General features: G+C 33.3%; 1 protein-coding gene across 2 annotated transcripts in view; it reads right to left on the bottom strand.

The window, feature by feature from the left end:
- Positions 1-13,326, bottom strand: part of LOC128990965 (zinc finger protein rotund-like) — a 250,005-nt gene extending 236,679 nt beyond the window's left edge. For both annotated transcript variants that reach the window (XM_054413649.1, XM_054413650.1), the window contains exon 1: positions 12,959-13,326. In XM_054413649.1, coding sequence (XP_054269624.1) covers positions 12,959-13,090 — 132 coding nt within the window. In that variant the 5' untranslated portion in view covers positions 13,091-13,326. The remainder of the gene's footprint in view (positions 1-12,958) is intronic.
- Positions 13,327-16,486: the final 3,160 nt, after the last annotated feature.

Here is a 16,486-nt window from a genome sequence, read left to right as displayed (position 1 = left end):
TGGGTGGCCAGAATCTTCATAAGGTGTCAGTCTGTGGTCACGGAGGTAAAGGTGCGGTAGTGCATATATAAGTAGTATATGCAATTGTAGCAACTCTACTCAATACCAGTGTGTGTGAATCGGTCTCCAATCTCACTTCAAGTCTTTTCAAATCGACGCAACTGCTATTTTATGGTAAAATTATCGAGTTTAAAATGCATATCGCTATATTTTAGGTCTATAATCGGATGGAAGAAATGAGTAGTCACGTGACATTTGTTAATAAGGTCAACAACTAAAAAATAACAATTAATTGTTAATGAGGTCGTTTTGGGGGCAGTTGGCCCCCATTAAAACTGCCAGAATTTGTCACTGTGCGTGTAAACTAGATGTTCTGAACTATTCCGTTTTAATTGACTGCTTCCCGTACGTAGGACGGGCCAACAGCTCGTATACACTTAATAAGAAAAAGTGATAGTGATTTCCGACAAGTGTAATTTGTTATACTAAGACTCTATTAACAATCGGTTTTTATGTCATCACTGGTTGGGAGAAAAAAGGATATGCAAGCTAGACATAAATACATAGCAAATATGAAACAATAAAGGAAAATACGTGTGGTCACTGTATGTATATAAAACGTGCATTACGCTTAAATCTAACACTAAAAACCGTTCATACTTTTATTTCTCATGGTTAATATAGACCCATGATAGTGTAAAATTAGACCCGATAGGGTGAAATATAGATCAGATAGGGTAAAAATAGACAGTCGATTATTAGCTATTATCCCCAATGCAGAAACACTGTGTGATCAAACCTACATATTTCCAATCATAGTTTGATTGTAGTACTCACTAATAATGTAAATTTGTTTAGTTAATAATAATACGAATGTCTAATTAGGTTTGGCATGACATACATACGTGTTATGACAAAAACATCTATAGATTACTAGAATCAATACGATTTAGAATATGTATCACTGGATGATTTCTTCGTCAGCATGATTCGTATCAAGGTTATAACTGATTCTAAATGGAAAACATAACGTTTTGAAAATATATTAACACGTATACTGTTGCCATACATAAAGGTAAATACATAGATATATGGAATGTTCGATTCCTACTGTATACTCTCAGACACTAGACTACACAAGGAAACAAAACAAAAATTAAACTCCCTACCAACAATATTAAATACTATGTAGGCTTACTGAAGTCAGCACTGTGTTCGATTATATCAAAGCATGGGTAAACTTCCATAGTCGTATTTACGGATACACTGAAGAGTATACAAAGCATGAGAGTGTCGTGTAGAGTGTGTTTTGATTTTATTCCTTTATTGTTCAACTTTAAAAGTAATTGAACGAAAAATCAATATATTTGTAAACTATTGCTTGGTATTACCTCCAAGGAGTCAGACACGCTAAGTTAAACCTAGAGAGAAAGACTAACTCAGCATTGAAACCCTCTTCGCTTACCGTGCATTAAACTATTTTTTGCAATAGGATGAGTCTATTTTCAGTATGTCAGTTGTTCATATCTGTAATTTAATTTACCCATGATACGAAAGATGGTAATTTACTACGTCTACAATGGGTATACCGATTCCTACATCCCACCGGTATTTCGCTATGTAAATTTTTTCACCACACTATGATGTTTTAGCGTTTTTACATACGTTAATTGGTGGCCGAAAGTTACGTTTTGCTGGTCATGCCAGCTGTCATCGTCATTTGGGGACCAAGCAGATTTTTACATCCCTAGAGAAGCAAAATCAGCTGCCCGTTTACTTTCTTAAAACATAAATTCATATTAAATACACAATCAGTATCCATAGCATTGAAATAGAATTGTTTTATTGTCACCGCAGCCTAGCAACTATTTATTATTATTTTTGCTGATTCCTCAAATTATTTCTTCACATACCTTAGTTGTGTTGACTATCAGAATGTGCATTATTTTTGTGGCGAATAGTGGTAATAGGGTATAGTGTGGTGAAAAATAGCGTTCGTACCAAGGACCGAAATGGTTTTGCAGCTCTCGATCGTAAAAACTATCTCGAGCCGGAAACCCCTCATTTTCGGCCCTAGGTACGAAATATACTATTACACCACCTACTAGTGTTAAGTTCCAACTTTTTTATATCTATTGTACGTGTATCAACCTCATTGGTAACTAGAGCAGTGCAGAAAGATAATGTTTACCAAGACGTTCACAGAGCCAGATCACAGGTGTACCAAATCATTCCATTCACAAACCACAAGTAACAAAGTAAAAACACATTTAGCGCCAAGGGGTGCCAACTTAAACACTGCGATGAGTGACATGACAGTTGGCACCCTGCTACTTGCACCGAGTCAACTTAACAAGTGATTGGGTCGGGGTTTTGGGTTTCCAAACAATTTAAGGTTCAACGCTTGAATGAAAAAACTTGGATGTATGTGTGATTTTATGCAAATAACATAAACGGTCATAACATTAACAATGACCCCTCTGATAGGGTCTTTAGTAAAATGACAAAAACCAAAAGTAACCACGTACAGGTTTTCTATTGTAAATTACATTGAAACTATGAAATATACGAGTTTCTTAGGAAGCATCAAACAAAATATTAGACGAATTTGATGTTCAATAAGCCTAGGTCGTATATGCGTGTTTACATAAAACTTTCTCTATAAGTGAAATAAAGATTTTGTAAATTCCGTGAATGATTAACCCTAGAAAACTTGAATTCGATTAAAAACTGTAGTCAACATTTTAGGATTCATTCATACAAATCTGGCTTTAATTATGTATTTTCACAAACGTTAAAAACATTTATTATAAAGACTAAGATAAACTACAGTCATAGAAATATTGGTCGCATTTCAACGTAGTTCGTTATTTTTTTAACTTGTACTTAACATTTTTGTTGTATACGATTCTACCATTCTTGGCCATACAACAGTTGATAAATTAACATAAAGTGTACAAGTTATCAGCATAGTTACACAAAAACACCAATTATTATTTTAGTTCAAACAAAACAGTTTAATGACAATCTTTTAACATCCCTAAGACGATGATAAAAAATACCAACATATTTCCTAATAGTTTACAATATTTTTCTATGTGCTGTTTTGGTTTAGCAGGAACAATAATAACAAGAGTATTATTTTACAATATAATTTCCCACTAAAACTTTGAAAAAAAGTAAAACATACGCCAGAATAATATGCAATAAGACTACAGTACAAAAGTTGCAAGTGTTTTTTTTTTTACTAAGTAACTGTCTGAATGACAACTTTTTATAACCTAAACAATAATGTTTACGTTTGTTTACAATCACACAAAAAAAGACCAAATATCCTGCAAATATTCCGATAAATCTCAAACGTTTGTGGTATTAAATAAAGCGCGATTCAAAACATCGAGGCAATTTTTCCAGATGTTATCACCCCAGACAAACTGTGTGAGGGTGTTACAGATAGGGGACGTCCCCCTTGAACCTCCCCTGACCGAGTTTCTTCCCCTGTATCGTAATGCTGCTTACGAGCTCTGGACAGGGGATCCTTGCTGGAAATAAAGAGAGAATTGCCTTTTATGCCACTAGTAGTCAATTCTACAGCAAGACAAATATTTAAAGGGTTGGTTAATAGCTATTTACCTTACAAGTGTAGTAAGAGCGTTTTTACATCACGCAGGTGAATGTTGTGCAAAGAGCGGAAGCGAGTTGCACAATTTACCTAAATGATGTAAACACGCTCTTGCGTAACGTGTAACGTACAAGATTTTACCTGACCCGACAATATACAGGAGGTTACGAACAATATTTTTCATTATCCATTTTACTCATCTTCTAACAGTGACGTTAATTTACAAACAAAAGCTAGGTTAGGGAAATTCATCAAAACATTACAATAAAATTCAAGCGCACAGCTGATTTCTAGCGTTGAACGTCGTTGGCTCCATAGAGGTATATTTTTTAAGCTAAGCACTCATTGTTATTTAAATGGGTTTCATTACCCCACCGAGTCAGTTTTTTTTCAACTTTACATCACTCGAGAAGTAAAGAACTTGTATGTGGTTATATAGTCAATGGTTGTATACACCACGCTTGGGATAGGGAAGTTTAACATGGCTGGTTAGGTAAACGTTTAAAAGTATATGGGTTGAATAAATGTATTGTAGCTTATCCGTTCTTTAAAATATAGTCTTAAAATTAGGCTATTTAGTTTTTTGTTAAGTCTAATCCTTCACTTTAATTTCACTATAAACCCGTTTGAAAATCTTTTAGTGCTGCGTGGCGAGTGTTATAGAAGATATCTATTATTTCAAACCAAAAGTTTTGAAATCGAGGAAATACTTTTATTTTGTAAGAAAACAACTTTTTAGTGGTGTTATGTGGATTACTATACGTATTTCAGTTGTTTTCTAAGCTATCGATATTTTTCAATGTTTGGACGCAATTGTGTTTTGTAGAATTTAGCCTAAATGAATTATTATCAATCAGGGTAATTTTCTTCAAGAAAACTTCTATTTTTACCACTGCAGCTTCTTCAAACTGCAGAATTTCAAAGATGTTGTTATTTTACAATCAATTGATTAAATACAATTATAGTGAAAAATTCGGATATTAAAATTAAAGTTTCAGTACTGCCAACAGCCTCAACGCCTATGACGGATCTAAATACAAACTTTATCCATCTCTATCTAGACTCATGGAATAACGCACGTAAAACTTACTAAACTATTTCGAAACTTATAAGCTATAACAAATTTTAAATAATAAATAACACAATTTTTTTACATTTCCTTAAGTATTTATGATCTAAAACATAGAAATCATAAAAAATATACAAGCAATTTGGAACCAGAGTAATTTAACAAAATCTTACAAACGAAAATTGGAGTAACAATTAATTGAAATCCTATCTACTTATATTACTGGATAGATTTACTAATGTTAGGCAAATGTTTACTTATTATAACATAAAAAGGCGGTAACATGATCAAACAAAATATTATCGTGATATAATTGTTAGTGTATCCCTCCAAGCAGCTATAATGTAAAAAGTTAGCTTATAGATACAGTAGTACTTTTAAGTTTCTTTATAACATAAGTCAACAATAATCTAAATGTAATATACAGTACTTTACCTAATAATTCTTGCAAACACTAAAACCCGTATGAGATTATTCATGAAAATAGAAAACTTTAATTTCAAAAATACATACAAAAACCCGAAGACTAAAATAAAAATAACTAATGTTATTGTAAAAAATAAATATAAATTATACTTTATAAGTAAAAAATGTATAATCAACTGATTACATTTTATGTTGGACTAATTCAACAAAATATGAACCCAAAACAATTTTACGAATAGTTTTTATTATGTTACTACCGTTATAGGAATATATAGCCATACCTATTCTATATTTAAAAAATATTTAATTTACTTTGCATTGTAACTAACATAATTTTAAAACTTAACTGTTTTTCGAATAATGGGAATTTTACCTTGGAGTATAAATTAATCGAGTAAATAAAAAAATAGAAAAACAGCTCATTAGAATAAATCTTCATGTTTGCCTAATTATACAACACATTTCACTAATTATACAACACATTTCACTGCATACAAAGACACTTTAAAGTTTAATTCATATCAAACTTTCCTCATAGAAATCTAAAACATATTGTTGAGGGATGATTTGGAATAAATAAACTAACTACTCTACTGTATTTAAACTAACCTAGAAAGTTGATTACTAAGAGTGTCGTGAGTCTAGAAAACAAGGAAAACCTGAGCATGCAACTATAACATCTGACTAAACACGCATCTCCCGTGCTAAGATAAAGTGATGAAAGCTGAGAGATAATTTTATATAAATTAATAAAAATATTATACATTTATAACACAATAAATTGTTCACCAATAAAGTTTTGTACTGGAAGGTATGTCAGTTATTACTACTAAACATAACACGTATTTTTTTTTATTCCTCGCATATATAATATTAATAAATAGTATGGTTCTCAAACAAAAGCTAGAATCTAAATGGTTTTTGCTAAACATGGTTCGTTGTTTTTTAATTATTTTTAAAAGTTTAATTGCAATACAGTACCTATCGGTAAATATTTTCGTAAATCTACCATTTATGTAACTGCCTTCCAAATTAGTGTCTAAGAATAATGTAATGTATGTGTGAATAAGACAATATTTCTTCATGAAAGTAATACATTTCCCTTTTATATATAGATTGAAATGTGTAGAGTGCATATGCGATTCTTTACAACTTGTTTACACTAATTTTATTTTGTTTATCAAGGTATGAATTGGATGTGTTTAGAGGAAGAATCTAAAATAGTATTTAAATTTCATTTCAACGAAACGTTTATGACAAAATTAGGAATATAAAACTTACAAGTATCATAGATCTACGAAGTTCTTCATAGATCTATGCGTTTAGGTACCACGTTTTGGAATAATAGATATGTGTAACTAAATTACTTAAGAGTAAACAAGACCATTATGGATAACCATAACAATTTAAAAATTTAAAAGAAAGTCAGAAAACTGTACAGTAATTAATTTTAAATAAGATAATTGAAACACTTACAAAACTTAGCTTTTTGTATAAGTGAAGCTATTTACGCCACAAATACCTCATTTCGGATTGTTTTCTTATAACACAGATTCTTTTATTTTAACTTTTAGAATTAAATTGATCTATTGTGTCTACTAAGATAATGCAATTTATACGTTAAACATACATTTTAGATTATTTTTCTCATCATCAAACATAATAGGTCAGTCAAGTCGGAAAAGCATATTTGAAGTTAATTTAGTGCAATTAAGTCAAATTCAAATTTGACAGGGCTATATATGATGAGAGACTCTGTTTGGAAACTTGATACGCATCTTGGACTATTTTTGCAATTATTGGCAATTTATCTTCAAACATTTGGAAACATTTTAATTTTTTTGCTTACCAGTTTTTTTTTTTTTAATTTTTGTAAGAGTTATTACTTTTTTATAATTTTGGATTAATTTTAAAGTACGAACCACATAAGCTATTTCACTGAGTATATTTTTTTTCTGAAACTGAAAATAGTTTATTACATTTTGTTTGATCATATTATTTAAGTGACAACATAACGTGCCTTGCTATTGTTGTTTTAACTACTGCAGGTCTATATAACTCTTAGGGACTATAGATAACACTATATTTTAGTTTGTAACTTAATTTAATCTCTAATCGTATTATTGTCAAAATAATTATACTAATCTTTAGCGTGTTAGATCATGATACTTTAACACTCTATTTATTTTCAAATTATTTATTTAATCTTGATGATTAGGCCTACATGAATTTGTATTTAGTCTATGTATGTTATCAATTATTAGAGTAGGCTACTGTGTAAGCATAGTATAAGATTATAACAAAACGTGGTATTTAAACGAACATTAGTTCCTTTCCAATCCTTGGGCTTTGGAACAGCTATTTTTCAAACTATGTCTGCAGTTCTTATTACTTTTGTCTTACTTTTTTTGCGAAAGAACATGGCAAATTTCAAGATCGAAATAGTATTATCTAATCAACGATATAATGTATATTATTGTGTTACTAAGTTTATATTAACTATCACTAAATAAAAACAAAAATATTTCTGTAGTAGATAAGCTTTATTAAAAATGCTTTAGAGTGAATAAAGTACATACTGTTTTTAATTTTTGCCATACTTAAACGGTATCCCAACCATACAGTTCCACTTTAACAATAATACACTTAATTGACACATACACAGCAACTACAAATGACAAAGAGTCTATAACAGTTGAAAATCTTAACGGATAAACATTCGACAGTTAATTTATCCCCGTTGTAATTCCAAGGTGAATGAATTGTTTTAGTCGTAAGTAGTGTAAGTTGTCGCAACTCGCCGTAAAGAGACATATACGCAATAGTCTCCTGAGTAGCGAAAGTAGTTTGAACTTGTCACAAAAAGTTGCAAGGCAAGCCTTTCTTCCCACAAGCGGGTCACAGGATTAACATGCACTGATCAATTAATGTTAACCTGCAATCTGCAATTGGTTCAAGTTTGGAATTGGGAAAAATTGTATATTTATTTCCTTACTAGCTGTGTACCCGTTCTACGCACGGGGATCTTATAGTATCAGTTGAAACCTTCTTATATAAAGAACAGTAGTTGGTTTGCATATTTTCAGATATGCTGGCCAAACTATTTATTATACATAACTTCATTTTATGTCGTTTGTTGTTGTTCCGGATCGGTATGACAATCAATAAAAGGCTAAATTACCTGTGTCCGCTGGTCGATCCTAATGTAGGCTATCCTATTACAGGAGATGCATTTCGGCGAAATTAAATCGCCATCATCAGTCCTAATATAAGGTATTTTAGCTTCCCCATTAGGTGCATCTTGGAGTTTTTGAAACACATACACGAACTGTACACTTATACACATAACGAATAAAACATAAATACACGGTAGGCCTACTTTTATTTTTACTATGGACAAGTAGACGCGCGTCGGTCGTGTGCCGAGTCTTGACTGAAAACGCTTATTTAAAAAATTTAAGTTTCCCAGCAATATACAACACTGATTCAAGGTCTATTTCCCGGTTATCAAAACTCAAGAACAATTTTATGCACAAAGAATCTCTATTTTCATTTACTGTTACCCTACAAATTATTGCACTTGCGATTAATTAAATCCGTTATGTAAGGAAAAACGTTTTTAATCTTAATTGGTTTGGATTTGCTTTCAAAACGTGATCGGAAATGGTTGCGGTATTTGTAAACAACATTCAATGTAAACATATCAGTGACAGCTAGAAGAAATAATCTTGATTTGAACAGCTGTTCGTTATTTCATAGAAGAATATGTGCTAAACATTGGGAGAAAACTTTACAAAAATCGCACAAAATTGGGTTTTTAAACGTCCGTCATTTTATTTACAAAGTGTTGACGCCATATTTTAATGGCTAAAGACAATCTCGCCAATCCAGTGAATGCATTAAAATGATTTGGAACTTGATAGGTACTCTCGTTTTTCAGGAGTAGGCCGCGTAAAATGGCTCTTGGGTCGTAACAGACTGGAAGACAGACAGAAATTTAGATGAGACTTGTTTCGGTTTCTCTAATGTATAACACGTAAAAATAACCTAAAAGTTTATGATTCTGAGCAATGTACAGACAAAACTCTAATTTTATTTATATAGATAGAAAACACATTTGTTTCGGTGTAATCTATGCCATATTCGTTAATATTTATTTGTCACTACATTTCCAACAGGTTTTTAAACGAATCATGTTCATGCTTAGTAAAATTGTTTAACATTAATTTATATTTATTGAGTATTTAATTTTTTGTTTGTTTACTTTGAAACAATATGTAAACCGTTAACAGCTGGCCGTTGGAAACTGCAGTAGATTATTTTGTATTGTAAAATCCTAAGCTTGGGTTAATGTTTGTTTCATGGCTGATTAGGTTTGAGTCCAGTGATATGCTGAGTATTTTTTTTATCTTGGACATAATGCTCGTAACAAACACCAATCAATAAAACATTGTTCATATTTTTTTCAATTGTTAAACTATTTCGATCGGTAAGAGGAAAAGTGGTAAATACTGACCGACTATAAATAATCCGAATATAAACATATTCTTGAAATTATCTTTAAAATGGATTTATGAAGAGAATGGCTAAAAGAAAATGGAATACGATATGAACGGAAAAATTAAAATGTTTTAAACAAATAACTAATGTTAACATTTAAATTTGTTTCGAAGAGATATACGTAATAAGAAGGTTTTTTATAAATGCTACTAGCTCTTGATATAAGAACAACGTACTTTGAAATAAGAAGTACTAGCGAATTACAAGTACTGTGTTTTGTCAATTTGTTGTACAATATTCAATCTAAGGAACAAATGCTTGATATTGGATTAACAAATTGCTATCTTAAAGATAAATATTTTTTTTCTGCCAAACCATTTTCAATATTTCCTACTTACTCACATACTTTAAATTAAATTCTGTATTGTGACTTAAATATTTGATTTAAAAAAACTCAACAAACGAAAATATATGTTAGATGTATTTATACTTTATAGATGACATTTTTTATAACGTAAGTGTAGAATAAATTAACATACTTCATTAGCATTACAGTATATCTGCGTATCAACCAGGAATCAAAGTCTCATTCAAAGTGACAGCTTAATTTAACTCCAACTTGTTAAGTTTTCAAAATTATATAAATTGAGTGCATAAAAAATCTAAACCTGTTACCGACATTCAAAAAGTTTTGTGCAAAACTAACGTCAATATGAATTTTTATAAACAAATTATCTAACTAAATATCATAGTTTCGAATTACATTTAATCAGAGGATTTCTCTTAATAAACCCAACATTTCTATTTGTATTATATTTTAAATCGATCCTAATGCCATTACAAATCACCTTAGGTTAAATCCAAACTAAATGACACGAAACAACACTGAACAATCTTAACACATAACTAGTAGCTGTAAAGATTTGGCTTTGAGGAATTATTGAGTTTCAAACGTTATTTAATTTGGTTGTTGGCTTTGGTTCTTTTAAGATAACTAATCAGAGAACGTGTGTTTGGGCAGCACAGCAGTAAAATAACAAAAGCAAACAAAATTATCTCTTGTCCAAGCAAACGTAAAAACATCATCTTTGACTAAATGCTTGTGGTTAAAAAATGATCTAATAATACTACTCGTACTCGCATTGTACTAGTAAAACAATGTAAAGATTTTCACTATAGTAAATATCCAAATACAGATTATATAATAATTACTTGTATTTGATTTTTAATAATAATTCTATTGCATGATATAATGATATACTTTTTCTTTACACCAATACTATCATTTACATCACAATTAAAATTGCAGTCGTATTACGATTATGCTTATACTTATGTTAACGATTTTATCATTATATTTACTAAATGTTTATCCTTATCATTTGTTTAATTTACTTACATGACTAAACTAAATTTGGACTAATTGGAAAGATAATTTTATGAAATGTTTGTACTGTATTTCCAAAGTCTTGGGTAGTGTTAGCATTTTATAATATTATAAGATATATTTATTTTCTAAGCCTAAAATTAAATTTTTCTGAAAATTGAATTCTGCTTATGCTTTTAAACGTTTCATTGAACACAAAAGTATACAAGTTTAACTTATAATATAGAATTTAAGGGTACATTAATAAAAAATATACAGCATCTTTTGGAACTATACTACTACTTTGATTGTACCTAGATTTTTGATAGTGAGGAATCAGAATAAGTGAGAATCAAGGGAATCGTATATGTTGTTATTGCAGTAATTAGAATAATTAGAAATAAAGTCCCTGGAAGAGAGATACAATGTTTCGATAGCTATAATTATTTTCAAAGATCTCTAAAAATTTGGCAAACAGTTTTTCGTCCGAATTCTAAAAAGTGAAAACCCTTACTTTACATTACAAGTTAGGCCTATAATTTAACGGTGTATACCATTGCAAACATATAGGATTACTATATGCATTGTGTTAATTAACTGACTAAAATCAAAAATCTTGTTTGATCAATCAAACGCAAAAAAATCTTTTTAGGACGAGTTTGAAACCTTTATTTAATATATAAGTATATTCGGAATGAACTTTAACCGAACGAATTTACACGCAATATTCCCCAATTGTCTAGAAACTCAAAGAGAATATGTGGGTGGATCTGAGGCTATCGACGTTTTTTGTATGGTAAATTATCTTTGGACACTTCATTGAAGTTTGACAGAGAAAGAGCAGGATTAGACACACCTAATCGTGCAGCTATGTACGGTGTACAGCGCGCAGCGCGCACCTGTACCGCGGCCACACCGCTCAGGTCAAGACAAATTTGAAAAATATATTGATAGCTTTTCTCGTTTTAAGTCATACGGAAATGAGTATTAAAGACTTGTTAGCTAAAACTCTGAGCGATTACAATGTTATTTAGATCATTCTATATTGAGTTTCTAACCATACCTAAAACATTTGCTAGTTCTCTTCATGTGGAGTGTTCACATTCATGTAAGAAAATATTTTACAAAATAATTGAATTGATACTATGATGTAAATTATTTTGGCTTCCAGTGTAAAACCAATCGGTTATTTTATATAGGCAAATATATAGACATGGTAGTTATTTAATCTACTGTGCATTAAATTCCACAATTTGGTTGTTTCCTTTGTATATTTAGGCAAAAATTATGATTTGCTTCTTATTTAGTTTATGTACTTGATAGTTTTTGGTGAGAGCAAGAGATTTAGTTTTTAGTTATAGGCCACATTCTAAAAACCTTTGAGTGATTTTGGTATATGATATATTTGTTTAACATTGATAGAGCTTTTTAAGATGTTTGATTGTGTACATTCTTTAACCAATACCTACGTAATGCCTTTCTGATTCTTTGGTTGCATCAAACTACATTGAAAAACGAATTTTTATAATGAATCATCTAAGCTGATGAAACGTACTAACTGTATTCATTTCTCATTGCAGAAGGATAAATATCTACTTTACTAAAGAAAACCACGACTTTTTCGAACTACGAAGGAGTATTTTGTAGAATGGAATTGATCGCATAACGACAAACATAGTAAATAATTTAGCAATTTTATGACTATAAATTGAGTTTTTAAGTTATGAAAAGCTCGCACGTTCATTAAAAGCACAATTCTAGGTTCTGTTTTAGGTCCTTCGTGGGTTCTTTTTAGTGTATTTTCTCATTAGATCCACATAAGAAAATATGTAAACACTTCAACCGATACACTTCAGGAAACACTAACACACCAACCTCACACGTTCATCCCCAGATGCCGCTCGTGGCAGATAAGTTTCAACCCCTACAGCCGCGTGGCGTTATCACTCTTATCTCTATCTTATCACTACTCTACCTTAGACTGCGCCGCGTAGTCCAGCGCCGACAACATACAGTCGTTGTAGCCATTCTCCGTCTTGATGGTAGTAGGCATGGGGCTGGCCGTACCGCAAAACTGCCCCACAGACTCCCGATACCAGGGGTACATTCTCACACACTCACTAGCTTAACCACCGATAGTCACCACCGACATCAGAACCGCACAACCGGCAACCGGTCAGGACGCGGCCGCGTTTTTTGACAACCGTTTTTTAGAGCGATCAAAAAATGCGGTGCGACGGGCGAAGGCCGGTGAATGAGTGTTGTGTCGTATGAGGGACCACGCGACCGGCTCGGCGATCTTCGGGGGCGGTCGGGCGTCTTCGGAGCCGCGCGCCGCCCACCGCCCCGACCTCTCCCAACACTTCATTCAAAAATCAAATTGGCTCGCATGCGAAAAAGCTACACCAGAACTGAATATGAGATATGAGCGACTACCACGCGACCACTGCTATTGACCACTACATATGTGGTGACCGCTACTGTAGTAGCTACTGACTACTAGTAGTTGACCTGTGACCACTCTCTGTCTCCCACCAATCACACATCTTCCCGCTGATATCCTGGTGACCTCGACTATTGCTACTGACCTTTGTATATGTGGTGACCGCTACTGTAGTAGCTACAGACTACTAGTAGCTGACCTGCGTGTCCTCTCTCTGTCTCCTGCCAATCACACATCTTCCCGCTGATATCCTGGTGTCCTCGACTATTGCTACTGACCCTTGTGTGGTGACCGCTACTGTAGTAGCTAGTGACTACTAGTTGTTGATCTGTGTGTCATCTCTCTGTCTCCTACAAATCACACATTTTCCCGCTGATATCCTGGTGTCCTCGACTAATTGCTACTGACCATTGTATACGTGGTGACCGCTACTGTAGTAGCTACTGACTACTAGTAGCTGACCTAGATGTCCTCTCTCTGTCTCCTGCCAACCACACATATTACCGCTGATATCCTGGTGTCCTCGACTATTGCTACTGACCTTTGTATATGTGGTGACCGCTACTGTAGTAGCTACTGACTACTAGTAGCTGACCTGTGTGTCCTCTCTCCGTCTACTGCCAATCACACATCTTCCCGCTGATATCCTGGTGTCCTAGACTATTGCTACTGACCTTTGTATGTGAGGTGACCGCTACTCTAGTAGCTACTGACTACTAGTAGCTGACCTGTGTGTCCTCTCTCCGTCTTCTGCCAATCACACATCTTCCCGCTGATATCCTGGTGTACTATTGCTACAGACCTTTGTGTATGTGGTGACCGCTACTGTAGTAGCTACTGACTACTAGTGGTTGACTTGTGTGTCCTCTCTCTGTCTACTTCCAATCACACATCTTCCCGCTGATATCCTGGTGTACTATTGCTACAGACCTTAGTATATGTGGTGACCGCTACTGTAGTAGCTACTGACTACTAGTGGTTGACTTGTGTGTCCTCTCTCTGTCTACTTCCAATCACACATCTTCCCGCTGATATCCTGGTGTACTATTGCTACTGACCTTTGTATGTGAGGTGACCGCTACTCTAGTAGCTACTGACTACTAGTAGCTGACCTGTGTGTCCTCTCTCCGTCTTCTGCCAATCACACATCTTCCCGCTGATATCCTGGTGTACTATTGCTACAGACCTTTGTGTATGTGGTGACCGCTACTGTAGTAGCTACTGACTATTAGTGGTTGACTTGTGTGTCCTCTCTCTGTCTACTTCCAATCACACATCTTCCCGCTGATATCCTGGTGTACTATTGCTACAGACCTTAGTATATGTGGTGACCGCTACTGTAGTAGCTACTGACTACTAGTGGTTGACTTGTGTCCTCTCTCTGTCTACTTCCAATCACACATCTTCCCGCTGATATCCTGGTGTACTATTGCTACAGACCTTAGTATATGTGGTGACCGCTACTGTAGTAGCTACTGACTACTAGTGGTTGACTTGTGTGTCCTCTCTCTGTCTACTTCCAATCACACATCTTCCCGCTGATATCCTGGTGTACTATTGCTACTGACCTTTGTATGTGAGGTGACCGCTCTAGTAGCTACTGACTACTGGGATGCTTGGTATTTTTTTTTTTTTTTTTTTTTGTCACTTGATGAATACTTGGGATTTCTCAGAAAAATTGGTTAGGTTTTGTCCAGTAAATTTGTTGTAGTCGCAGAGGACTGTAAAATTACTCTTTCAACAAATCAGCCCCAACGTGATAGGCAGTATGGGTGTAATAATCGGTATATATTACTATACAATTGTGCGGTACCTATCTAGCCATTGTCTAAGGTTTTCAGCCAATGGGGACAAAAACAATATGGTCAAATTAAATTGTATTTGTTTCAATAGTTCAAATCTTGTGGAAATTATAAAATCAGCCAGTGTCTTTTTCTCACAAAGCTAGGAACTACACACTTGTCAAATCCATTTGTGATTTATTATTTTTAGAGTTTATAAATAAGATAAATACTTAAATCAAATTAAAACAGTGAGGTGTAGAATAACTCACCCGGACTACAATAAATTAAAAGCTTGAATGTTGTATTATCAAATCAAATAAAAATCTTGTTTATTAAAAAAGTTTTACAATTAATAATCAATATTTAAAATACTAAATAAAATAGTCCCACATAGAGAATGCATGAGCTAAGCGCAGGACGAGTTATACATACATAAAATTTATATAAAGTAAAACTTAATTAATCAAGATGTTAAGGAATAACTGAGCTAAACGCTTCAGGAGGGGTTAAACAAATAGTCGCGTGGTTGGGATTTCGCAGTTAAACACTGTCTGTAGGTTAATTATTGTTTAGTGAATAGGTAAAGTATTTTTCACCACACTATGATGTTTTTAGCTGTTTTACATATGTCAATTGGTGGCTGAAAGTTACGTTTTGCTGGCCATTCCAGCTGTCATCGTCATTTGGGGCCCGAGCAGGTTTTTTACATAGGCCGCAAAATCAGCTGTCCACTTACTTTTGTAAAACATGAATGCATATGAAATACACAATTGAATTGTTTTATTGTCACCGCTGCCTAGCAACTGTTTATTATTATTTTTGCTGATCCCTCAAATTATTTCTTCACACAACCTTAAAATTCAAGGTAGTTGTGTTGACTATCAGTGTGCATTATTATTGTGGTGAATATTGGTAATAGGGTATAGTGTAATGAAAAATAGCGTTCGTACCACGGACCAAAATGGTTTTGCAGCTTCGTCTCGAACTTAAAAAATATCTCAAAACCTCATTTTCGGCCCTAGGTACGAAATATACCATTGAATTGATTAATTATTGTAATGAAATTATAAGTGTCTCAGACTGATTTAGTCCAATCTCCAACAGCCAGCCGTTTACCGCACGTTACTTCACTGGAAGTGATACCTGTATGTCTCCAATCTTTGATGGTATATATGGGGAATCCACAATATGGAATTAATATTGTGTGTTTCTTTGAAAGTGAAATGTAAATATCGGCATGGATGTAGTTAAACTAATCAATGTTTAAATTCTATCC

Source organism: Macrosteles quadrilineatus, unplaced genomic scaffold (genome assembly GCF_028750875.1).
Source record: "Macrosteles quadrilineatus isolate MER2022 unplaced genomic scaffold, UCM_ALF_1.0 Scaffold_3__2_contigs__length_128488019, whole genome shotgun sequence".
NCBI lineage: Eukaryota > Metazoa > Arthropoda > Insecta > Hemiptera > Cicadellidae > Macrosteles > Macrosteles quadrilineatus.
The sequence above is the reverse complement of the archived record's forward strand: the minus strand, read 5'-3'. Positions and strand labels throughout refer to the sequence as shown.